General features: G+C 35.5%; 5 protein-coding genes across 13 annotated transcripts; all 5 read left to right on the forward strand.

The window, feature by feature from the left end:
• Positions 1–825: 825 nt before the first annotated feature.
• On the forward strand, positions 826–3,537 carry LOC125198874 (xyloglucan glycosyltransferase 4-like). The gene is made up of 4 exons (XM_089066297.1): positions 826–1,713; positions 1,799–2,107; positions 2,177–2,581; positions 2,672–3,537. Exons 1-4 carry the CDS (start codon positions 1,057–1,059, stop codon positions 3,305–3,307), a joined length of 2,007 nt encoding a protein of 668 aa, XP_088922423.1. The 5' UTR covers positions 826–1,056; the 3' UTR covers positions 3,308–3,537.
• Positions 3,538–4,304: 767 nt separating this feature from the next.
• Positions 4,305–6,520, forward strand: EMB506 (Ankyrin repeat family protein). 3 transcript variants are annotated; one of them, XM_048097128.2, is made up of 8 exons: positions 4,305–4,526; positions 4,629–5,034; positions 5,135–5,214; positions 5,328–5,426; positions 5,494–5,592; positions 5,683–5,781; positions 5,851–5,949; positions 6,043–6,520. In XM_048097128.2, the coding sequence occupies exons 1-8, from the start codon at positions 4,329–4,331 to the stop codon at positions 6,166–6,168; spliced, it is 1,206 nt and encodes a 401-aa protein (XP_047953085.2). In that variant the 5' UTR covers positions 4,305–4,328; the 3' UTR covers positions 6,169–6,520. The 3 variants fall into 3 exon arrangements, with proteins under 3 accessions (XP_047953085.2, XP_047953084.2, XP_088924411.1); XM_048097127.2 differs by having other exon boundaries at positions 4,311–4,526; positions 4,632–5,034; XM_089068285.1 differs by having other exon boundaries at positions 4,399–4,526; positions 4,621–5,034.
• Positions 6,521–6,545: 25 nt separating this feature from the next.
• On the forward strand, positions 6,546–10,859 carry LOC125198378 (uncharacterized). 7 transcript variants are annotated; one of them, XM_089068288.1, is made up of 10 exons: positions 6,546–6,667; positions 6,761–6,970; positions 7,569–7,751; positions 7,912–7,971; positions 8,576–8,674; positions 9,031–9,123; positions 9,399–9,542; positions 9,772–9,879; positions 10,362–10,413; positions 10,505–10,859. In XM_089068288.1, the coding sequence occupies exons 2-10, from the start codon at positions 6,872–6,874 to the stop codon at positions 10,537–10,539; spliced, it is 873 nt and encodes a 290-aa protein (XP_088924414.1). In that variant the 5' UTR covers positions 6,546–6,667; positions 6,761–6,871; the 3' UTR covers positions 10,540–10,859. The 7 variants fall into 7 exon arrangements, with proteins under 7 accessions (XP_088924414.1, XP_088924416.1, XP_088924412.1 ...); XM_089068286.1 differs by having other exon boundaries at positions 6,555–6,676; XM_089068289.1 differs by having other exon boundaries at positions 6,555–6,676; positions 8,579–8,674.
• A 134-nt stretch (positions 10,860–10,993) lies between these two features.
• LOC125212501 (uncharacterized) lies at positions 10,994–13,145 on the forward strand. The gene is made up of 4 exons (XM_048112696.2): positions 10,994–12,178; positions 12,263–12,301; positions 12,453–12,741; positions 12,821–13,145. The coding sequence occupies exons 1-4, from the start codon at positions 12,122–12,124 to the stop codon at positions 12,985–12,987; spliced, it is 552 nt and encodes a 183-aa protein (XP_047968653.1). The 5' UTR covers positions 10,994–12,121; the 3' UTR covers positions 12,988–13,145.
• An 889-nt stretch (positions 13,146–14,034) lies between these two features.
• LOC125216168 (uncharacterized) lies at positions 14,035–14,838 on the forward strand. Its single transcript, XM_048117809.2, has 3 exons — positions 14,035–14,124; positions 14,206–14,401; positions 14,486–14,838. Exons 1-3 carry the CDS (start codon positions 14,068–14,070, stop codon positions 14,668–14,670), a joined length of 438 nt encoding a protein of 145 aa, XP_047973766.2. The 5' UTR covers positions 14,035–14,067; the 3' UTR covers positions 14,671–14,838.
• The last annotated feature ends 8,987 nt before the right edge of the window (positions 14,839–23,825 follow it).

Raw genomic sequence — 23,825 nt, forward strand, 5'->3', positions numbered from 1 at the left:
TTTTGGTCCGTCCACGAATAAGAGTCCCGGTTTATAATTACCATAAATGGTAAAGAGACTCCACATTCCACTAACTCATTCCACTCACATATCATTTAAAACTAATATATACAAGTGGGACCCATATTCCACTAACTTTATACCACCCACTTTTCTTAATATTTCTTAAAACCCGCGCCATTTAGAAATGAGCCTCTTAATCATGGACGGAGTAACTATGAAGTTCACGTCGATTTGATAATTGATATACTCCATTTTATATGTTTGTTGGTAAAAAGGAAAAAAGTTGAAAATCGAATCACATGAGCAAACTTGTGAGTTTAGCGGATCTTGGCATCTTTGCTTGTTAATGAATGCAATCAATTGATGTTGACTTCACAACATACGGGGTACAATGTTTTTATTATGAGCTGTGATTAATAAAATCGTATTTTTTTTATTTTACTTACTTTTCTTCTATACAAGAAAATCATTACTTACACATTAATTATACTCACCATAATTAGCAATTGATTACATATGCACACTTTAGTGGATTTGGATGTATAGTGGTGCATTAATATCTACTTAAGTTCTAATTGTAAGTATTTACATAAATTTTAAAAAATAACTAGTTAATTTTTTAAAGCATAAGTAACATCTTAATTAGAGGTTAATTAATTAACATTTGAGAATGAATACATTGTAATGCATTAGGATTGAAGAGACAGTGAGAGGATAAAGGTGAGTTCATATCTCACCGACACAATAATGAGTGGTGTGCTTTCTTAGCACCTATGGAAAGAAACCGGTTGTTAAATATGGTTTAAAGAAACACACTTTTTTGTTTCACTTTGATTGTACAATCTTCTCTCAACTCTTTTCATTCCATCACTCTTCATGTCAAATCCCCCTTTTCATTAGTCCTCTCACCACTCATGCTGATGCTCCACTTTTTTATTACTACTACTTCTCACAGCCATTAACACATTTCTCTCTTTGTGTGTGTGTGTGACTGATTCTCTTGAACACACACCATTCTCCATAACTAGTATGGTTTCTACATGATCATCAGCAATGGCACCAAGTAGTGTGGTAGTCACACTTGATCGGCCCGACAACATCTCCCTGATCAAGATGAACGAACAAAATCCGGAATCAGCAAGATTTCATGAGAAGCAGAAAGCTGCAAGCCCCAAGCAGTTCACTTGGGTGCTTCTGCTGAAGCTGCAGAGGCTTCTGGCTTGCATTCCATGGGCAGCAACGAGCACGTGGGCAGCTCTCGGGTCGATCAAGAAGCGTGTAGCCTCCTCTGATCCAGAGGATCCGAGGTACAGAGGCAGATTGTACATGTTCATCAAAGCATTCCTTGCTCTCTCATTGATAGCCCTTGTGGTGGAGACTTTTGCCTATTTCAAGAATTGGGATTTGAGTTTGGTGAATGTTTATCATCCATGGGAGGTTGAGAGCCTTGTGCAGTGGTGCTACATGTCTTGGATGAGCTCAAGAACTGACTATCTTGCTCCTTTCATTGCTGCTCTTTCGAGATTCTGCGTTGTCCTCTTCATGATCCAGTCGTTGGATCGCCTCGTGCAGTGCTTGGGATGGTTTTGGATTAAGTTCATGAAGGTGAGGCCTGTTTTGGAAAGGGATGATTGTGGTGATGTTGAGGATGATGGGATGAGTTTCTATCCCATGGTTCTTGTTCAGATTCCTATGTGCAATGAGAAAGAGGTGAGTTGATATGCAAGAAAGGTAAATGTGATCATCTTTTGCTTTTGAATGTGACTGATTAACGTTTTCTTGTTGGATTTTGAAGGTGTATGAGCAATCAATTGGTGCTGCTTGCCAGCTAGATTGGCCCAAGGATCGGTTTCTTGTCCAAGTCTTGGATGATTCGGACGACGAGCTCTTACAGCATCTGATTAGGGATGAGGTCGTGGCGTGGAAGGAGAAAGGGGTGAATATAGTTTACAGACATCGGTTTATTCGGACAGGTTACAAAGCAGGCAACCTCAAATCCGCCATGGCCTGCGACTATGTTAAAGACTACGAATTCGTGGTCATATTTGATGCAGACTTCCAGCCCAATCCTGACTTCCTTCAACTGACACTACCACATTTTAAGGTAATCATCAAGATTCTGATGTTTTATTGTACAAAGTTGTGTTGTTTATCTGTTTACGCGTTGTTTCAGGGGAGGCCGGATGTAGGCCTTGTTCAGGCGCGCTGGTCATTCGTGAACAAGGACGAGAATTTGCTGACTAGGCTTCAGAACATAAACCTATGCTTCCATTTTGAGGTGGAGCAGCAAGTGAATGGCCATTTCCTGAATTTCTTCGGGTTCAATGGGACAGCCGGGGTGTGGAGGATCAAGGCCTTGGAGGACTCCGGTGGCTGGCTTGAACGGACAACAGTCGAGGACATGGACATAGCTGTCCGTGCTCACTTGCACGGATGGAAATTCATATTCCTCAACGACGTTAGGGTGCTCTGTGAGCTGCCAGAGTCGTATGAAGCCTACAAGAAGCAGCAGCATCGCTGGCATTCCGGCCCAATGCAGCTCTTCAGGCTATGCCTTCCCGCAATCTTAACTTCCAAGGTAATCTATCTATCATCTTGTAATAGAATAATTCAATGCCTTCAACGATCAAGACTCGTGTAATAACTCATAAGTGTTGGATTCTTGTAGATATCGGGTTGGAAGAAGGCGAATTTGATCTTCCTATTCTTTCTGCTAAGGAAGCTTGTGCTTCCCTTCTACTCATTCACACTCTTCTGCATCATTTTGCCACTAACCATGTTCATACCCGAAGCTGAGCTACCGGCTTGGGTGATATGCTACGTCCCCATTGTCATGTCGATCCTCAACATCTTACCCGCGCCCAAATCCTTCCCCTTCCTCGTGCCATACCTACTCTTCGAGAACACAATGTCAGTCACAAAGTTCAATGCCATGATCTCTGGCCTATTCCAGCTTGGAAGCGCCTACGAATGGGTGGTGACAAAGAAAACCGGGAGGGCATCAGAGTCGGACCTAATAAGCCTGGCCGAGAGGGAATCCAAGAATCAGGGGGAGGAGAAGATCCAGCGGAGGCTGTCTGAATCTGGCCTAGAGATGCTGGAGAAACTGAACGAGCACAGGGTGCCGGTTGTGAGGAAGAGGAACAGGATTTATAGGAAGGAGCTTGCATTGGCTTGCCTTCTGCTGACTGCAGCAGCAAGGAGTTTGTTGTCTGCTCATGGCATTCATTTCTATTACTTGCTGTTTCAAGGGATGTCTTTCTTGGTTGTTGGTCTGGATTTAATTGGTGAACAGGTTAGTTAAATCCTAGGATGTAATAGTAACTGTTCTGTTTTGTCTTCTTTTTTATGTGTATTGATGCTTATAGATAGTCTAGTTCTGAATAAGTGGCAAGTGTAAGCTTCAGTTTTCAATTGGATGTTATGGATAGTGTTAGCACTTAGCAGAGGTATAGATATGATTCTTTCAATTGTATGATAACCAAGGGTAAACAGTATTTTGGAATTATTTATATATATGTAGTTTTCAATAAATGAGTATTTAAGTTGGGATCTTGATTCCAATTTTTTGCTTTCTTATTCTGTGATTTTGTGGTGGAACCATTTTGTTTTATGATTGAGCTTCATTGAAAATGCACAAGAAATAAGTTTGTGTGCCTTTAGATACAAGATGATTAAATGTGAAATGAAGGTTGAGAGTATGGCATTGGATAAATCATAAATGAGTATGCAATTTTGGCAATGCGGATCTCCTACTCCAACACTCCTACTTCATTCCTACTCCAACATTCACAACACAATAAAATGATGTTATAAAATCCCACCATCACTTACATGTTAATTATAGCATATTATTTTATTTTATTTTATTGTGAGTGTTGGAGTAGGAGTGTTGGAGTCGAATATCCTTTTCGAAACTTGGGAGGTCTAAATTTTTAATTGGGTGCAAGACATAGAGTTATATACGTAGTCAATTGTGCAGTCCATTTACATTATCCAAGATAGACCTGTCATCAAAGTCTTAGCAAAGCAAGTTGGATTTATTTTGATTGTGGGATACAAAATTACAAATGCAAGTTAATATGCAAAATAGTTGCTTCACAGTAAGAAAAATATTTAGCCACAAAGAGAATTTATAAGATTTTTTTGAATTACAAATGCAAGTTAAGATATACTTATAACTATGTTTTGAATTTATAAGATTTTTTTTTACAAAACTAGAAAATCAACTGGAGACAAATTTCAGATTTCACATTTGATTGCAGTAAATACACAAACTTTTATTGATTTTCAAAATCTTATAAATTTAAATACAGTAATAAATTATGAGTAGAAATAATCTTGGCCGGACCGCTGGTTTGGAAGTTTGGATAGAAAAAGAAGCGGCATTCAACAGAGCCTCGCACATTAATTACCGCCGGAGCAATTCCATTCTCCACCTAATTCCACTCCATTACTACGGAATTCTTCCATATTCGTTCTTAATTATCTTCTCCCGAAGTCAGAAATCATTCCCCGTTAAGGTACTACTCCGATATACATTTATCTTGAACATTGCACGCCACCTGTTCGACAAAATGCACAAACGCACCGGTTCCACTCTTCCACTAAAAATAGTGTTGTAGCAGGTGAAGAATCAATACTGGTGTCGTAAAATGATGGTTTCCTTGAGCAATGCGCTAGTCCTTTGTCCTCAGCAACAATGGGACATTGCAGCCAGAGTAGCATTGCGCTCTTCTAATGGCCGCTTCACGTGCTCGAGTAAAGGGTACAACCGTTTTCCAATTCGTCTCACGCTCTCGAGTTCGAAAAGACGGGCGAGGGCCGCTGCAGAAGGGTTGTGGGAAGACCCCGACGATGGGAGTGATGACAGTGAGTTCGAGGATGATTATGACGACAACGACGAAGAAGAAGACGAGGAAGCGGAGGAGGATTATAGGAGTGATTGGGAGAACAATGGGAATGATAAGGTTGTCGCTAGCAAAGCTGAAGCCTTGTCTATGAAACAGTACGAGGAAAGTCTTGTTAGAGGTCTGTGATTTGGAGTACTGCATTGCTTTTTTGCTTTTCTGCTAATATTTGTTACAAACGAGGAAAATAACTCAATTTCTTGCTTTTTTGTGAAATGCAGATGTTGAGCACATGTTGAGGCCGGAGGAAATAGCAATTTTGGAGCAGAACAAAACTCCTAACCTAGATATATTGTCAACGGTAGATTGAGTTGCTATGTAGCTATGATTTGTTTGCATTTGTGTTAGATGAGAATTGGTATATTGATTTCTTTTTTATTATTGGCTCATCTTGATCATGTTGTGTTGGTACAGGAGAAATGGAAGCCTTTCCATACCTTTGCTCTAGCTGGACAAATAAAATTTATGGATGGTCTCCTCGAGAATGGATATGATATCGAGCTAGTTGATAAGGTACATGTGTTTCCATTCCATTTCTTGCTTGGTTCGTGCAATTTTTTAAACGAACTTGGTTGGACAGGGTGGGTCGACTGCGCTGCATCTGGCAGTCATTGGAAAGAGAGAGGCCGTCATTAGTCATCTCTTGAGGAAAGGAGCAAATCCTGAAGCACGAGATCAGGTATACAACTGTGTGTGTGGTTATATATGATCATATTTCATTCCTGGATGGTTTCAAGGATTATTGGGCATTTTTTCCGATCTTGCACAGGACGGTGTTACTGCCCTCCATTATGCTGTTCAAGTAGGGGCGATGCAAACTGTGAAACTGTTGATGAAGTACAAGGTTGATGTGAACGTCGCTGATAACGTGAGCCTCTCCCTGCTTTAACCTTTTGATGGATATACCATATATGGTAGATCATATTGTTCTTTGCAGGAAGGATGGACACCATTGCACGTGGCAATGCAGACGAGAAACAGATACATAGCGAAGATCTTGTTAGTTAATGGCGCTGACATAAACAGGAGGAACAAGGTAACATTAGCTTTAGATCAACAGTGGATTAAGTTTAGAAAGTTAGTAAATTCTATCATTCGACTCCAGTGTTGATCGGATGTTCAACTGCAGGATGGGAATACGCCCCTTGATCTTAGCTTATGTTATGGCAAAGAGTTCAAGACGTATGATCTTGCCAAAATGTTGAAACAAGTTGCTGGTAGCAGAAATCTCGATTTAGGCAGAATTGGAGTGTGAAAGATGGAGACATGATGTTGCAGAAATCTCTTTTGAAGCTTTATGTTGCTGTCTCATTCATGGGATTAATCTTTCATACGCCAATGAAGAAAATGTATTATAGGATGTGATTTTGTTGTTTTCTTTAGTTTGTTCTGTCGTTTAACCCAAACGAAGGCTGTAACTAAATCAAGCCAATCGTGAGCTATTTAAAATTCAACCCAGAAAAAAGTCCATTCAAAACTCGAATGTTTAGTTAATGAGCTCTCGAGCCTCGAACCAGGCTCGACATCAACTAGGCCGTGGGTGTTTGGCTTGGTCAACTCTTTTATCACAGCCTTTGGTTGAATTTAAATTGTTTTCTTTTATGTTACTTAAATTATTGAGTGTCGATAAATGTTACTACTACAAAAAGAACATACAGTCAGTCCACCTAATCTATCTACTCACTCAGGACTCAGCTAATAATAAAAAGAATAAAAAGGACAAATTTCAATTAGTTTTGTGAGTTGAAATTCGGGTGAGGAAGGTGACAATTTTCCACTCCACTCTTTTTTAATTTCTGTTTCTGTTAGTGGAACATGATCCCAAGTTTTGTGGTGGTTCATCGTAGGTAGGGTTTCTACTATCAATTCGAAAAACTGCAAATTTGGTTGAGCTGAGAGATTATTCGCCGTTGGTTTCGGAATCCTGCTGGTTTCGAAGTCGGGGAAGAGACAACAGAATGGGGGATGAAAAGGACGCCTTTTACGTTGTGTGGAAGGGGGATATTATTGGAGTCTATAAGAGCATCAATGATCTTGAATCCGTTCTTCGATCTTCGGTTATTTTCTTCGCTTTGATTTTACCTGTGCTTCTTTCTTCGTCTTCCAGTGTTTCTGTTGATCTGAAATTATTTACCTGTGATTATATGTGTAATGGCACGAGTTTTGTATTTGGTTCTAATTTATGTTAGGTTATGTTTGATATGGTATGTATTCAATTCTCTAGACTAGAGCCTTTTGTGGATATGAGTAACTAATGACGTTCCATCACTTTAAGCTTAAAGTTGCATCCTACTCCATATTTAATTTAAGTAGAAATGTTACAAGTAAAAGATTTACTGTTTTAGATTGTATATGAAGCAATTATATCTAATTTCTGTATGAGATGGTGGTGTGTTTTGTTCTGTTCTTAAGGTTCCTATGGGCTATACATAAATCTAGTCTAGACGTGGAGTTGACATGCTGAACGGCTGTATCAACTAAAAGTAAAAATTATTTAAAGTAGGAAGTCTTATAAATTTACAATGATGGATGGGCTCTTGGCAATTGGTAATTGGCAAAAGTTACCTGATTCCAACTATAATCTGCCTAACAATTTGTGAGATTGTGCTAAAGGTTATGTTCACTGAGTAATTATGTATGCACTTTCTTTTGTAGGTGGATGATACTTCAGTTCGCGTGTTCAAAGGGTATGGCTTGTCTAAAGAAGCTGATGAGTACCTCTCGTCACACGGACTTAAGAATGCTATATATTCTATTGATGCCAGTGAAGCGCAAAATGACCGTTTTGGCCAACTTATCACATGCCCTTTTCGAGTTAGATTCTGGACTTGTGTGCAAGTGAATGACTTTTATGCCCAAATCCTTTTTAAAACGTGGCTATATTTTATGCATCTGACCACACTTAGTATGCCTTCCAAGTGTTATAGCAGTGTGAACGGTGTGATAACCGGTAATACTTACAACATTTATTAACAACCTGCAAAATTTCTGAATATAGGAACCAAATTCTTCCACGAGTAAATCATCTAGCAAGAATCATCAAGAGAAGAGACCGCAGGTAATTTTAGTTAGGACTTGTGGTTGTGGAGTTGAAGCATGTGAATATGAATCTAGTTGGAGTTTAAGTTGTGAATTGTTCCACTCACCCTAGGTTGATACTTGGCACTTACTACTTTACATGCCTATTTGCTAATGGGGCTTTTCCTGGATGAAACCAATACATCATTTTTCATGTTATTTTGTATTGTTCCTGACAAGTTATGGCACTTCTACTTCTGAAATAGAGGCCTATATATAGACTTAGTGATTCTGTTGTGATCATTGAATAAACATTTAGCTCCTCTCAAAATTTTGTAGGTTAATTTTGATTGTGCTATGCGATATTTCTCATCATTTACTCACAACATCCAAACCTATTACCTACCAAATATCCAAATTTGTTGTTCTTTCACTTCTTATGTGGGACATGGAGCATATGATATGAATTTTCTTTAATGTGTTGCATAGTGCTAGGTTTATAAAGATGCTTGAAATAAATCTATTCCACTGTTCAGAGAAATATTGTGATTTTTAGATCTAGGTGATTAATTTTGCGCTGTTTGTGTTTATTTTCCAACAGATGATTCTTAAACTCTCTCTATCTTTCTGCCTCTCTCTTCCAGCAGGACATAGTTGGTTCAGCTTCTTTTGCAGCAAATCCTCAATTAAAACCTTCTAAATTAGACGATTTTCTTCAAGGTCTACCAGTTTCTTCTTACTGCGTAAGTTGTTATGAGTCATTCTCATGTTTCGATTCATCAGCAAATGGTGTAGAATAACCTGATCATTTAAATTGATATACTACTAGTTAGCTTCAGTTCCACTCTAACAGTGTTTTCAGATATTTGCGACAATCAGTATTATGGATGCTTCTGGGTTTTGACAAAGTTAATTGTAGGAAAAATCTTAAACCTACTACTAGAGGCCTTCACAGTTATTATGCCATAATATTTCATGTTTTGGTGGCTGACATATATTATGCTTCCCTTTTTTTCAATCCATCCCCTGAGGCATAAGTTTGTATGAGCTGTGTCTAAACATACTTTCACTCACAATTCCTGTTTCCGGTTATTTACAGAGTTCCTGTATTATTGAGTTTGATGGTGCTTCAAAAGGAAACCCTGGACCAGCTGGCGCAGGGGCCGTCCTGAGATCAGCCAATGGGGGCATGGTACTGTCATCTTAATAGTGAATGCTATGTCATTCTACTTTGATCAACTCTTTACACCTTGTTCTCTCTCAACTTGCAATTGACTGCCACATCATCGTGTGAGTTTGTGTGTGTCACTCTGTTTGAAGTTTTGACATAATTTGCCTCAGAACTTGAAATGATAAATCATGAGTGAAATATCCGAATAATCTACAGCATCACATAATTCGTCTATTGTTCTTGATTTCTAACATAAGAGCTCCTTACATTTTTCAGTGTGTCCATGATCTTGATAGGTATTTCGGCTGCGTGAAGGTGTAGGTATTGTGACCAATAACGTCGCTGAATACCGAGGTGCCATTTTAGGCTTAAGATATGCTCTCTCAAAAGGGTTCAAATATGTACGTATGCAGGGAGACTCTAAGCTAGTCTGCATGCAGGTACTATGGTCTTGCTTGTCCCATTTACAGTTTCTCATGTTTCCTTTATTTGTCCCTCAAACAACAGAAGAGGGAGAACTATCAAATGACCTGGTAATGTTAGCATAGTAGTAGGAATGGCTTACACACTTTATACTATTTGAAAAGCTTTTCTTTCTCATCTATTCTGAACATAATCTCTAGTCTTCTTTCAAGTAGTTACCTCCTTTTTGCTTTATCTCATGGACAGGTTCAGGGTCTATGGAGAACCAAAACTCAGAATATGGCTGACTTGTGTAAGGTGGCTAAAGAGCTCAAAGATCAGTTTGCATCATTTGAGATCCGTCATGTTGAAAGAGTGAGTTAAAAATATTATGACTTGATTCTTCCCTGCTTTTATTGAAAAGAGAACTTCTGTGGACGAAGGAATAAAGGGATTAAGTTCAATTACAGGTGGCTAAATTTTATGAAGTATGAACATCAAAAAGTGTTTCTGTTAACCATTAGCATCACCTATTGAAACAGCTTGTGCCTTATGGGGTGGCTACTGTAGATGTTGTACGCCACATGGTATAAGGTTTTCATGTTAATGTAGTGTCATTTGACTCATTCCGACTGTCTGGTAATAGTTATATGATCAGCAATCTTTGAATTATGTGGTACTGTATAAGATAATGTACTTTATCTACCTGGCTGATCTTAAATGCATTCCCTAGTTAATTTTTATGGGCCCATATAAATTCTCCATTTATAAGTTGATCATATTTTCTGATGGTCATGCACAGCATTTTATCATCAATTCTATCTTCATTAAAAATGCATACTCTTGCATCTTATCAGGAGTGCAACACTGAAGCTGACGCCCAAGCAAACCTTGCATTACATCTAAAGAGTAATTCCTTTAGATTGTTTTCCGCAGTTCCTACTTTATCGTCTCTCGTCATATACGCATTTGTAGAACTCACATCAAATTACTGTATCAGATGGCGAAATTCAAGTGGAATGCGACGTGAAGTGAAGCTCAGTGGTCTGCTTTAAGAACGTCAGTTATTGACAAATGAATGACTGCACTTTTTGGGGGGAAAGCTGACAGTTGAAGTTGTTAAATATGGGGAAGATATCTGTTAAAATGGAACTTCTTTTGAGAAGTTTTTTTGGAAGCTTCTGCTTACTACAATCGTATGTTAATTCAACTAGTTGTCTATCTAGGCTACATGTACTAGTAAAATTCTATTGGTGGAAACATAGGGAGGGAAATTGTTGCTATGATGGATGCAAGTTCCCCTATTCTGTAAGGAGCCGTTTATTATATAATCATTTGATGATGCAATTGCTGTATATCACATTCTACTATAGCTCTTTCTTAAATTAGAAATTGGTGACAATGAAAGGAAAAGAAACATGATCTGAAAAGATGGATAGAAGGAATGAATTCAGGAAGAAAATGCTACAAGCCAGTTCTGTTCACGCACTGCCAACAGAAGAGCTACATCAGTGCCTTCAAATTTGGTGGGGAAACGACAATGCAAAGCCCGAGCTTCATGTTGCAGAGTTCGAATTTGAGCTTCTACGTTGAAGATTTGAGCTTCCCTGCATCCAGGTTTTATAGATTTGCCTTACATTTTATGGATGTTGAGCAGCATATGTATCGATTACCGTATTCACTGTATTCAGTATGCATTTAGGCTTTAGCTATGAACCTAACTGTGTTTACGCAATGAGACACGCTGTCATTGCTACAAGACCAGCAAAATTAGTCTCCAATCCCTGCTTTTATTGAGAGAAAGCTTCTAACATCAGCTGGTAAAGTGCTGATGAATATGGTAGAGCGACGAGAGTGAGTAACAATTTCTAAATATGAAATTCCTTTCCAGTATTTATTTATTATTCAATTTTTGAAGTGCGAAGCACTGTATCAAGTTGTTTTGAACAGATTTCAGTCCTTTCCAGTATTTGCTGGGTCCATTTTCCATTTCCATTAGATATAACGAAAAATTCAAAATTAAACAATCTAATTTTGTTTACTAACAATAAGTCGGTTTAAGCTTCCGCCTAACAGAAATATTATTTTGTGCTTATCTAGACCAAATGAAAAGACCCACATATAAACATTTTTTCTGTCCATTTAAGTATTCCAAGTTTCCAACTCCTCGGACATGCTCGGCTTATTTCATTATTTAAATTATGCACGACAAAATGCTGAAATTATAAATTGATATTGAAAATGGGGATAATGTTTCCAGCAAACTTTCCGAAAAAAAAGCATGATTTCTTGCATTGGTTTATGCTTCTGAGGTAATAATCATCCTAATCGCATTCCAAGATGAATACTCCACTATACTAATTCCATTGAGCCCAGTGATTAAATAACTTAGTTTACACATTTTGTACATCAACATTTTAAAACACCTAGCAATCTGTAATTTTTATTAATAATTAATTAATTAATCCATCTTTTCATGCATATTCTTGCTATGGATACGCCTTTTATTCTCCCTACATAAACATGCCTGCTTACCAGAATTTAAACATCGAATACTTGCTTAATTCCCTCTCTCTTATTGATTATTTTGCCTTTTTGGTGTGTTTCATCTCCACAAATGACTTCTAAAGGGTTCATTTTCATGCTAGCTTTTGTGCTTTTGGTTACAAGAATGGTTAGTATAAAAGTTCACTAATTAGATTATGTGTTAATATTTTGTAATTATACATATGTGAATGATTGTTCTTTGTTATCGCAGGTCTCGTCCGCAGGAGACGTCAAAAATATTGAAACCGAGGTCACTTTTCTCTCCTTTCCCATTCTTCATCCCTAACGTATATCAATATCACACTATAAAGTTTACTCTCCATGCACAAAATGCATGTTTTTGCAATCTACATTGCAAAGTAGTGTTTCATCTCATATTTTTGTGCATCACGTGATAACAGAACAACGATCATGGCCACCACCATCACCACCACGAGCATGCCAAAGCACCAGCGCCTGCCCCCGTCTACACTCCACTACATGCACCAGCTAAGGCCCCCATCCACCACCGACACCATGAGCATGCCATAGCACCGGCTCACGCCCCTTCCCACCACCACCACAGGCATGCCATAACACCTGCTCATGCCCCCCTCCCCCACCACGAGCATGTCCCTGTCCACGCACCAGCTAAATCCCCTGCTCACTCACACAAGGCACCTGCCTCTGCACCAATTCCTCCACCCCATGGTACAGATCTCACAAATTTTGTTCTTTTTTCAGCCCTTGACAAAATTTTCTTGTTTTCTCACAACCATCTCACATGCAGGTTGTGTGGCACAATGTGCATCATACTGCAAGCCGATTAGCCCGAAAAGGCCCTGCATGAGGAAATGTACCATGTGCTGTGCCAAGTGCAAATGTGTGCCTGGTTCCACAAAGTGCCACAACTGGAACAGTGTCGAAATCCATGGCCATCTCGTCAAGTGCCCTTGAAACCCGACACTCTTTTATTGATCTTTTCCTACTTCGTTGTCATCTTCCTTGTCTTATCTCTTATTTGCCCGTGTCAGTTCATCAGTGTACCAACCACAAAAATTAACCTTGTTTTTTTTTGTTATGAGCTAAGTTTTCTATATTGTTATATGGCATCATCCTCTCTCATACATAAAAGACACAGACATCAAATCTATACTTCTTGTACTATCATAGATATATGACAAGAAACCTTACAACTTGATGTTTGAATAAGAATAGTATAAAATGCTTTTCAGTTATTATTAAAATAATAGTATCTGATATTATCAGAGCTTACAAACGGTGTGAACTTGTAATATAATAATAAAAATAAGAGATATGAAACACAATTTGCAATAAAGAAACCAGCCACTAGCATGAAGGCTTTTGCACAATACAATACATAAACTATGAATTTACTAATTAAACTGTAGTTTTTCCAAGAAACAACTCATGTGCAGCATTTCATATATTACTCTAATTAAATTTTGTGACACAAAATCTTTAAGTGTTGAAACACAAGTTTGACTAGTGTCTGAGTAACATGTGATCTCACATGGACTCAGTCTCCTGAGACATATCTCAGTTGTCACACTTTATATCTTATGAGTATTTTAAACCTCAGTGAAGACTCTAGAACGTCGGTGCTTCCCTCTTTTACCATACTATCCCATCAAATAGTAGTATAGTCTCACACAACCTAAATGACTAGTGCTAATTAAATGGGTAAATATCAAGTCTAAGCTTCAAGGGACTTAGAACAATTATAAATACTTTGTAAGTTTCATGACAAGAATGGATTAAAACTTGGTGTAAGTCTATCTTGAAGCTTTCAAGAGTAGGGGTAAAAGCCTCGTATTTGAGTTAAACAAGTGGTGTAGTGAAAAAGGGATGTAGTAGTATTTGTTTAAGAGAATCGAGAGGTGTTTGCACGTGGTGTGAAGACTGGTGCATACAGCTAGACCCATTACAATATGTCTCATTGCATTATTCGATACCCCAAACCAACTCTAGTCTCTATATATATCACTAACACCGTCAATTAATCTTCAACCAAAAATGGCTTCAAAAGGTGTGCTTCTTGTCCTCGCCTGTTTTCTTCTCATCAACACCAAGGTATATATGGCCTCACCTTTTTAAGTATTTTCTTACTTTAACATCATCCTTACAGTATAATAATGTGTTCATTTTGGGTAGGTTTCATCAGATGAGGAAAACAGATTCCTTAGTGAGGTGAATAATGCTTACAACAAGCCACCGCCACCCCTGCCTCCGGTAGTCAAGGTGACCCCACCACCACCATCTCCGTGCCCACCCCCTCCTCCGGTAGCCAAGGCATCCCCACCACCGCCACTACCTCCACCTCCGCCATCGCCACCAAGGAACACCAAAGGTAACTAACTTTCAACTATCCTTATATAATGCATACATTGATTTGTTAGTAATACTACTAATTAAGCAAAAAATGGGTGAGCAGAGTGTGCTCCATTGTGTGTGGTTCGGTGCAAGAACCATTCGAGGAAGAACATATGCCTGAGGGCGTGCGTAACATGCTGCGATAGATGCAAGTGTGTTCCACCGGGGCAGTATGGAAACAGAGAGAAATGCGGCAAATGCTACGCCAACATGACCACCCGCGGCGGCAAGCTCAAGTGTCCTTAATTCAGCACAATCTGCAAATTTTCTTCACTCCAAAACCAAGATAAATTATGAGATTTGCTCTACCTTATGTTATATTGATGGAGTGATTAATAAATAGTAGCAAAATGGAACTAGAAAGTTTGTTGATTCTGCCAAATCTATGAACTCGAATATATGTCTGTTTTCGCATCGGAACATCTCACTTAACTTATTCCATATTCAACTCAGATTCACCTTACTTATTAAGACTCTTGTCTCAAAATTTGTAACAACTTAATGTGTACAAAAAATATGGAATTACAATATTTCAATATATTAGATTCGTGTATGGTGAATTGAATATTTTCATATATACGGAGTAATTTAAATATATTCAGTACCATTTGAATCGGTCGCGCAATACAAGGCAACAACTAGTCACAGCTTTTTACTATTACAATCAACAGTCATACTACTCTTCTAAACATTTTTCTTCTTGAATATAGAATTAGTGGATTTCAGTAAAAATTATGGAAAAAATTCTATATGTTGAAATAAATTTACATTTAATAATATACTCAGCTTTGGCTCGGTTTGATTATAATATACTCCATTTAGTTGGATCTGCGTCGGAACGAAACAAGTGTGATTAAGTGAGTATTAGTTGAGATTTATGTAAAGGATGCAATATTGAGATCACATGTTTCAGACTGACCACAAATTATAATAACAAGTGCTTCCTTCGATCAAATAAGTTAATACAAATACTCGATGCAATATTAAACCACAACACACATTGGTACCTCCCCAGGCTAGCCACACAATTAATTTGCATTAGTAGGCCCAAATTTTCCAAAACATTGAATCAATTGCAACAGGCTCAAAGCCCATTTGTGTTTTTCTTTAACTCGGTTTGGTTTATTCGAGGTCTCGAGTGTTTTCAAGTTTTCTTATTTTCTTGTTATTTTTTTAAAAATTTAGTGCAGTACTAATTTTGAAACAAGTCCAATTTCAAAATGAGAAGTAAATAATTTGATAATCATTTAGAAGTTGAACCTTTAAATATGGGTATCGGAGTATGTCCTTAGCGCTTACTTAGGAGAAATAATGTAAGTAAATATTGAGTAGAAACTCAGTTTGTATACAATACGAGATCAAGTAAAAAAAATGACATGCTTTTGTTATAATAAAACTCGTAAACTCTGGCGTAATAGTTGGCCCAAAATTCGTAGATTGAAGATTAGCCCAAGAAAGCGCCCGAACATGTTTTATTGTTTTTTGTCGCAAATGCAATGAATTTCATATAAGTGATTAAAGTAAATTCAAAAGTATTTAACTCCATTTACTTTTCCTTTATTTTCTTTTTTCCAAATAAAATTTATCAGTCAATTCCAATAATTCACTAGTACGTCAATTTTGTACGGTTTTTACATGTGTTTTTGCCCCCTTATAGTGAAATCATTAATTGTAGTGTATAATAAATCAACCAATTATGTAGACTTGTGTGGATGAAATTATGCAGCTTCAACATTGAATTAGAACACCTGAATTATTTTTCACTTTTGAAAAATCCTAGTTTCGAATTTTCTTTAATGCACAAATTCCATATGCATACATTGCAAATTCAATTAAAGAGAGTTTTTGACTTTTTGTGATTATCATGAAGATAGTTTTTGGATACGAAGATGCATTTCCGGAAATTAAAAAAAAAAAAAAAAAAAAAGGGAAAATTATTTATCCTTCGAATGAGTGCCAACAGTAAAATGTAACACATGTCACAACAGATGTGGGGCCACGTGACTCCCCTAAGCACCAACCAAAGCGCATGAATGGAGCACGTGCATATCCCGCCACGTCATCCTCAGTAAGAAATATACACACATTTAGATATAGAAAACTATTGGATAGCTTTGAAAATGACAGGTCAGTTGAGAGGGGATTGCACATGCCCCCACTATCAAATACTACTACTCTACTTTTTGATAATATCACTATAGTATGGGTCATGGAAGTATAACCATATTGTATCATGTAACAATGCATACACACACCATACTAATAGGCAAACATCATAGAAAAATAATAATAATAGTGATATCATACGAGTTAGGACCATCTCCAATAATTTTGATCAAAATGGTTTTCAATTTTGTTCTATTAGACTACAAATTTTGGTGCATACTAACAATATTCAACCGTGAATTAATCAGAAAAAAAATGAGTATATCAACGGAGGTGTGAAAGCAGCCCAAAATGGTTGACCCAAATAAAAAAGAACTAAAGCTTGTTACGATCGACCCAATTAACCAATGTTTTTTCGTTAATTAATTTACAAATTACATGACTCTTCTCCAATAAAGAATGCCTGTGCATAATGAAGTATTTTGTGTTTTCGATTTGGAAGTTGTATTTTTCCTTTTTTTTTCACTTTTATGGTACTCAAACAGTTAATGATAGTAATTCTTTCTTGCATCACAATCATTTACAGCAAATAAGTTCAATTCTTATCTCTCATGAATATTCTTACTACATCTAAAATGAGATTAAGAGTCTTGATTTTAAACACTTACTTTTTGCATCTAAAATGAGATTAAGTGTCTTGGTTGAGTAAACCCATTTTTTTAACAAGACATGATTATAAAAAAAATACACATATGTCAAAAAATTCATAAACTTTTTGGCAAAAAATAAGTGAGAGGACAACTCTGGCTTAACGTATTTGGTCTCAATAGAATGAATTATCACTATTAAGTTGTCCTGTTTGAAATAAGCATTGACATGTTTACATAAACGGAATATAAATTTAATTATCTAATTACAGCCCTTAATTACTCGTTTGGATTAATATTGCGCCCATACATGTAAGAAAAATTAAACTCCAGCATTGATTAAACAAATGAATATCATAGCATTTGTTCAACAATTATTAATTAAGAAGAGAGTGATGGCATGAATAGAAAAGGCATGAGGCATCCAATCTTGATGTTGAAGACTTATTCTAAAAATAAAATAAAGTGAGAAAGGCAAAGATGGGCCACTTATTATAACTTGAAGCACGTGACTCCGTCACGAGAATGAGAGCGACGCACCGCCTGTAGCATTTCACTCACGTGCCTATACAACTCTACCATATCTTAATCTATTATCTATGCCATTTTAATAGGTGTATTACCTATTATGAATATTAACACAATGCTTTGCCCATACCCAATGTCGTTATCATTATTTTTATACTAATATTAACAATAATAAATTATAAAAATAATCATAACAATTGGGTATAGGAACTTCATAACCCAATGTTTTGCCTATTACAGTTTGTGTTATTTCCTTTTGAATGAGGTCGTTTATAAGTTTAAAAAAATCTATCTACTATTGTGTCAACATAAGTTTATGTGTTTCTGATATAAGAGCTTATAATGTACATTAGTTAATTCATTTTAATAGTATAAGAGTTATGTTCATGTTCGTAATATATAATACATAATGATTTTTTTTGTAATTTACTACTACTACTATAATAAAATGTATAGAGTCGTATTTTATTTTCGGATATTGATCATTAATATCAAGAATTATAACCAAATTATAGGTTTTCCCATAAACTTAAAACTTGGTCGAAAAAATTATGAACTTTGGTATTGGTTTTGATTTTCCAAAATATCTTAAATCTAAATAGACATTATATTGTTGAAACTGATATCACATTAAAATCCATCCAAACTTTGATATTATCAAGTAGCGGGAGGTTTTTAATTAAATCCTACGTATGTATGCTTTAATATATTTTTATGCTGTAGTGATAGAGTTGTCTCATAGCACTCCCAATGCTCTCTAAAAATTCTTTTATTTCTCTCTAACTCCTGCCACATCAGCGCCAAAATTTATCCCCAGTTTTTAGCCAACTTTTAGCCAACTGTTTTAATGGTTTCTCCCTTATTTCTCCCTAACTCAACATTTCATTTTTACATCATTACTAATTTAATTGTTTTATTTTTGTATATAATAAAGCTAGCTAACTTATAAGACAAGACAAATAATAGTAATAAAGTTCGTTGTATTAAACACGAGTAAAAAATTACAACGACGAAAATTAAAAAAAAAATAGGGGGGAAATTATTTTAAATTAATTATTAAATTTTAAATTTATAGGGGGGGGAAATTAAATAAAAAAAAACTATTTTTATCGCCGGATTATCGCCCACAGTGGTCGGCGATAATCCGGCGAATTTTCGGGATTCGGCGTTAATTCTACCGAATTAACGCCGGATTATCGCCGATTCCTCCCCATTGCCGGCGAATTTTCGGCGATAAAACGCCGGATTTAACGCCGAGTGCATTGGAGTGCTCACCTGTTTGTGATTAAATACACTCTTTATTTTAAAAACTCGTTATAATAGATCTACAAATATTTTAAAAACTCGTTATAGCCCCACTTTATTATTTATATAATATATATTACTATGATTAGCATTTCACTAATTTTTTCAATCTAATTATTTTACAATTTTAAAATTCTCGCCGAGTTAAAAGTGAGACATTTATTCATGCTCTGCCCAGATTATTCTATAGATTTCGGATTAGACTAAGATCCTTTGCATGTTAAACTAGAATCCATCTCATTTAAACCCGACCCTTATAATAGATTTTAGGTTACGTTTGATATTTAATTTATTAGTACATTTTTTCGGATAGAGTCTCTAACTTATCTATTTTCGTATTTTTTTCAACTTTTATTATCTACTCCATTTTATATTCTTATGAAGGAGAAATTGTGATACGTTTCACTAAGACAAAGTTCGGATGCAACGGAGATGGGAACCACCACACGTGTGAGGTCAGGGTGGGCATGGTTGCGCGTGACTCTATCCTCTTACATTACGTTCCTTTTATACTTAAACCGAAAACTCTATTCAATTATTTACTATATTTACTCATAATCTTACAAAATGTTGCTATTTAGGATTTGAAATAGACTGTAATCAGAATATCTCCTCGCATATGCTGTGATTGTAAAATTTATATCTCCTCCAATTCTTGACTATTTGTTGATTTAGTATCGAATAAAATAAGTGTAATCGATGTAAAATTTTGCAATAGTGAAATATATATTGATAACACACGTCCAACATGTTGGGCCACAAGTTTCACGTACCTTAAGTGTATATAAAACCTTCCCCACATCCACTTAATTAGAACTCACACTACAACTACAATCGTCAACCAAAATCATGACCTTCTACCTAATTCCTTTGAAAAATTAACACCTCTATAATAACTTATTGCTACAACACTATTCTATGAACATCTATCTTTTTTTTTATAAATTTTTCTCTGGCAATATATATTGATAAATCAGCCTCAACGCTGAACAAGCATGGATATATATAGTCGATTTAAACCCGTGAAAGATACTCATTTCATAATTTCATTGCGTTTTGCATTTTAGCTAATTTTGATAATTAGAAATTAGACGAGAACATTTTTACAACATCCCGTTTTACTAATTACAGTACCAACATTTTATAATAGAACAAAACATCCTAGTCACACGAGTGTTATTTTTCATTAATTAAATTAATTCCAATATTAAAACGGAAAACCAATCAGTGACCGCACGCAATAGGGAATCAAAATGACGATAATGCCCCTGAGAGGGTAAAATAATGTACTATTGCGTTATGAAAGGGGGGTGGGGCCCCACCACATCACGGCATTAGTTGGCCACGTGATGGGTGAGGCAGACAATTTCTTTTGATCACGTGACTTTCCCCGCTTTTCACGGTGATTCCGCCACCTGTCCTATTACTGTAATACAAATATTAAATTCATTAAACATTGATATTATTATCCTAAACCGGAAAATAATGATTGTTAACTGATCCCTAAGCTGATACGATACCACTGCTGCGTTACAAGAGAATGTCCATGTTTCAGGGAAACTCCTTTACCTTTTCCTTTTTATTATTTTAATATAAATAATTTTGTTTTTGATTATTTTAGTTTTAGTTAAACTCTTGATGTCAACATTTATTTAATCTGTAAATGTGAAGGGGTATTTAGTTTCTTCATTGAACCTCTTTTTAAATAATATTATTGCTTAAATTTTACCATGCATTTTTCAACAAATATGCGTAAAATTGAATTATAGAAAATGACTGTCCTGTTTTAAAAAACAACTCCAATAATTGCACGTCAACATCATAGTGTTGTGTGTTAAGCTGCCCCGGTTTGTAATGTGGACAATTTTGAAGTTTTATTTTGTGGCTTGTTTTTTGTCTTCTTCCTAATTCCACAAAAAACTATTTCACCATAGTTCAAACTTTTCTCTTTCTTTATCTTCACTTTTTCAATTTTTTTTGTTCATTGCTTTAGAGTGTTCAGTTTAGAATTTTTGAGAGCTCAAAAATTTGAAATTTAAATAGGTATTGCATTAATTATGCTATAAAATGCACTCTTCAACATATAAATCAACATAATTTCCCTCTTACTTTAGTTTGTTTTGGTTTTTATTTTGAACCATTGATGCTAATCAAAGGGAAGTATGCTTTCGTAATTTGTGGACATAAGTTTTGGAATAAAGTTTAGCATGTTCAATATTATTCAATTTTTGCATCATTATAGACTTAATGCTAATATTGAAGACACGACATATTTCATGAGTAATTACTTGACACATGTCCCTCATTTTGTCAATATAGTCAACATGAAATCGTGAACTTGTCTAGATAATCCATTTATGACTTCATAATTATTGACTTAGCTGAAATCAAATTAGGGTATCATGCATGTTTCCTCTAGAGCTTATATAGTGTTAGTTGTAGATGTTAAATCAACTTAGGAAGTTGTAGCCTATATCTTAATTAATTAAACATTGGATAATAAGTGGTCATTTTATTCAATAGGTCGGGTCATATGACACAGTAGATAAAAACGTTTATTTATTGTGCTATTTAATATATCGTGCAATAATGATTAGTACTGATGTCACATTTTCGTTTTGTTATGTTATTTCTATCTTCATCCCAAATTAATTTTAGTTTAATATAAAGATAATTATTGTTTCTATGGTACAGTAGTACTACTACTACATTTGTCCCAAATTTAAGAATGAAATGTTAGTTAAATAAAATTAATAGCAATAATGAGGGAACCTTCTTAAGGATTTTTTAGAATTATAAATTAGTGGTATTAACAATACAATTGTAAAACAATCGTAGATTTTTTAGAAATTCCATGTGGGCATAAGTGTCCCACTGTCTATTCCCCCTCCGTTGATCACTATCAGCGGCTGTAAATATGCTTAAAAATATGTCAATATCTTGTTAAACACAATTGTCTAGATAATGACTTTAGAAAAAGAATAATACAGTTTCCCACTTATCATGATGTTAAATTAAGCAGTTAACGCTGCAAATTGAACAATTATTTTACAGAATTAATAAATTCTTGAAGGCACAAATTACTGAATTTTGTATATTACCTACCCTATGTATGGTTAAAATATACTCCTTTCGTCCCACAAAGATTGTCCCATTTTGTCATTTTCGTACGTACCACAAAGTTTGCCCCATTTGACTTTTTATCATTTTTGGTAGTGGACCTCATATTCCACTAACTCATTCTTACTCACATTTTATTATAAAACTATAAAAGTAAGACGCACATTCCACTAACTTTTTTAACTCATTTTTCATTCCATTTCTTAAAATCCATGTCCAGTCAAAATAAGACAATCTTTATGGGACGGAGGAGTAGTACTTAGTATATCTCTATAAAAAGTAACCTACGTTGTCTTGTCTCCCACTAGTCAAGTAGTCAGCCCACTAACCTTTCAGTCATTCTCATTGAACACGCAAATAAAAATGAATTTGTTACATTTAGTAACTATAGAAAAAATATTAAAGTATATTAATAAACTAAGATGGAAACATATAATTGTGAGATTCAATGTTTCTACACTAGGTCGATGCGGTACTCACTAATAACTAATATACATGTTTTTTAGAAAAAATTCGATTCCATTAAATCTGTCGGATTCAGGGACTGTATAAATAAAATGAATATTCAGGATCAGAATGTATTTCTAAAACTATACGACACTCCATTTAATTCAGCACCAAATTTTGCGGGGATGGGACTCTACATACATCACTTTATGTATTTTTACTACATAAAAGTATAACACAGTCTACAATTTTATTGTACTTTCACAAAAAAACCATTTTATTATAAATTTATTCCAAATTTATTAATATTACTAGCGTATTTTTTCACTTAAAACTTGAGTCAATTCGACCTACTAACATTGGCGGAAGTTGATTGAATGTGATTGAAGTTTGTATAGTACTAGACTACTAGTAGTATATATTTTGTGAAAAAGATAAAACTAGTGTTGTCAAATTAAATCCGCTTCTGGTGATATTTGTAAGCTTCAATTGACATCAAAATTCCAACTATATATAATGTTAACAATACCCTAATTATTAACACATGATCCAGTGTAAGATAGACATTTAAGAGAAGTTTTATCTATTTAATTATGATTGTGTGGATGATCTTCAAGACTCACGGATGAATGAATATCTCCATCTTTTGACTTTTGAGTGAAGGAAGAAGAAAAGTAACACAGACACTTGTTCACGCATATATTGATCATATACTAATTAATGTTAAATTAAAAAAATGGTATAATATTTGGATATTGGAATAACAAGCTGTGCATGGAAGTGGTATAAGCCATGTTCTAGCATACTTTGATTCTAAGAAAGTGTATTTATCTTTGATGCCAGCCTGTTTTGGGCTCTAACCCTCCCCCCCTTATACCATTGATTAAGTACTACTGCTACGATTTATTTAATGTAAAAGCTTAGCTTGATTGTCGGACTTAAACCACCATGCTTTTTCATACAATTGCCTAATTATTGCTTCACAAGATTCCATACAAGATCCTACTATATTAAACTATTTTCTATTTTTAAACTTTTAATTTTATTATTACATACAAAGATCCTATATTAATGAAAAGTCGGGAGATTTACACTTGTGATTTCATGTTGAGAGCCTATTTTAGGTTGATGAGACATCTAATTTTTAAACTTACCAAATAGGCAAATATTATAGGTATGTTCGTCCTTTCATGCTTAACCATAAAAAGCTTTTGCTTAGTAATATTCGAATATTATATCCAATCTATT

The sequence above is a fragment of the Salvia hispanica genome, chromosome 3, assembly GCF_029641045.1.
Source record: "Salvia hispanica isolate PSC_SH4W2 chromosome 3, Shi_PSC_v1, whole genome shotgun sequence".
Lineage (NCBI taxonomy): Eukaryota > Viridiplantae > Streptophyta > Magnoliopsida > Lamiales > Lamiaceae > Salvia > Salvia hispanica.

Bases quoted from the DNA above. Each gene is read 5' to 3' on its own strand.
- LOC125198874 (XM_089066297.1), top strand. From the start codon at position 1,057: ATGGCACCAAGTAGTGTGGTAGTCACACTTGATCGGCCCGACAACATC. The intron at 1,714-1,798 runs GTGAGTTGATAT...TGGATTTTGAAG, and splicing joins CTATGTGCAATGAGAAAGAG to GTGTATGAGCAATCAATTGG. The intron at 2,108-2,176 runs GTAATCATCAAG...GCGTTGTTTCAG, and splicing joins TGACACTACCACATTTTAAG to GGGAGGCCGGATGTAGGCCT.
- EMB506 (XM_048097128.2), top strand. From the start codon at position 4,329: ATGAGTAGAAATAATCTTGGCCGGACCGCTGGTTTGGAAGTTTGGATA. The intron at 5,782-5,850 runs GTGAGCCTCTCC...TGTTCTTTGCAG, and splicing joins ATGTGAACGTCGCTGATAAC to GAAGGATGGACACCATTGCA. The intron at 5,950-6,042 runs GTAACATTAGCT...GTTCAACTGCAG, and splicing joins ACATAAACAGGAGGAACAAG to GATGGGAATACGCCCCTTGA.
- LOC125198378 (XM_089068288.1), top strand. From the start codon at position 6,872: ATGGGGGATGAAAAGGACGCCTTTTACGTTGTGTGGAAGGGGGATATT. The intron at 7,972-8,575 runs GTAATTTTAGTT...TCTCTCTTCCAG, and splicing joins ATCAAGAGAAGAGACCGCAG to CAGGACATAGTTGGTTCAGC. The intron at 8,675-9,030 runs GTAAGTTGTTAT...GGTTATTTACAG, and splicing joins TACCAGTTTCTTCTTACTGC to AGTTCCTGTATTATTGAGTT.
- LOC125212501 (XM_048112696.2), top strand. From the start codon at position 12,122: ATGACTTCTAAAGGGTTCATTTTCATGCTAGCTTTTGTGCTTTTGGTT. The intron at 12,302-12,452 runs GTCACTTTTCTC...ACGTGATAACAG, and splicing joins TCAAAAATATTGAAACCGAG to AACAACGATCATGGCCACCA. The intron at 12,742-12,820 runs GTACAGATCTCA...TCTCACATGCAG, and splicing joins ACCAATTCCTCCACCCCATG to GTTGTGTGGCACAATGTGCA.
- LOC125216168 (XM_048117809.2), top strand. From the start codon at position 14,068: ATGGCTTCAAAAGGTGTGCTTCTTGTCCTCGCCTGTTTTCTTCTCATC. The intron at 14,125-14,205 runs GTATATATGGCC...CATTTTGGGTAG, and splicing joins TTCTTCTCATCAACACCAAG to GTTTCATCAGATGAGGAAAA. The intron at 14,402-14,485 runs GTAACTAACTTT...ATGGGTGAGCAG, and splicing joins GCCACCAAGGAACACCAAAG to AGTGTGCTCCATTGTGTGTG.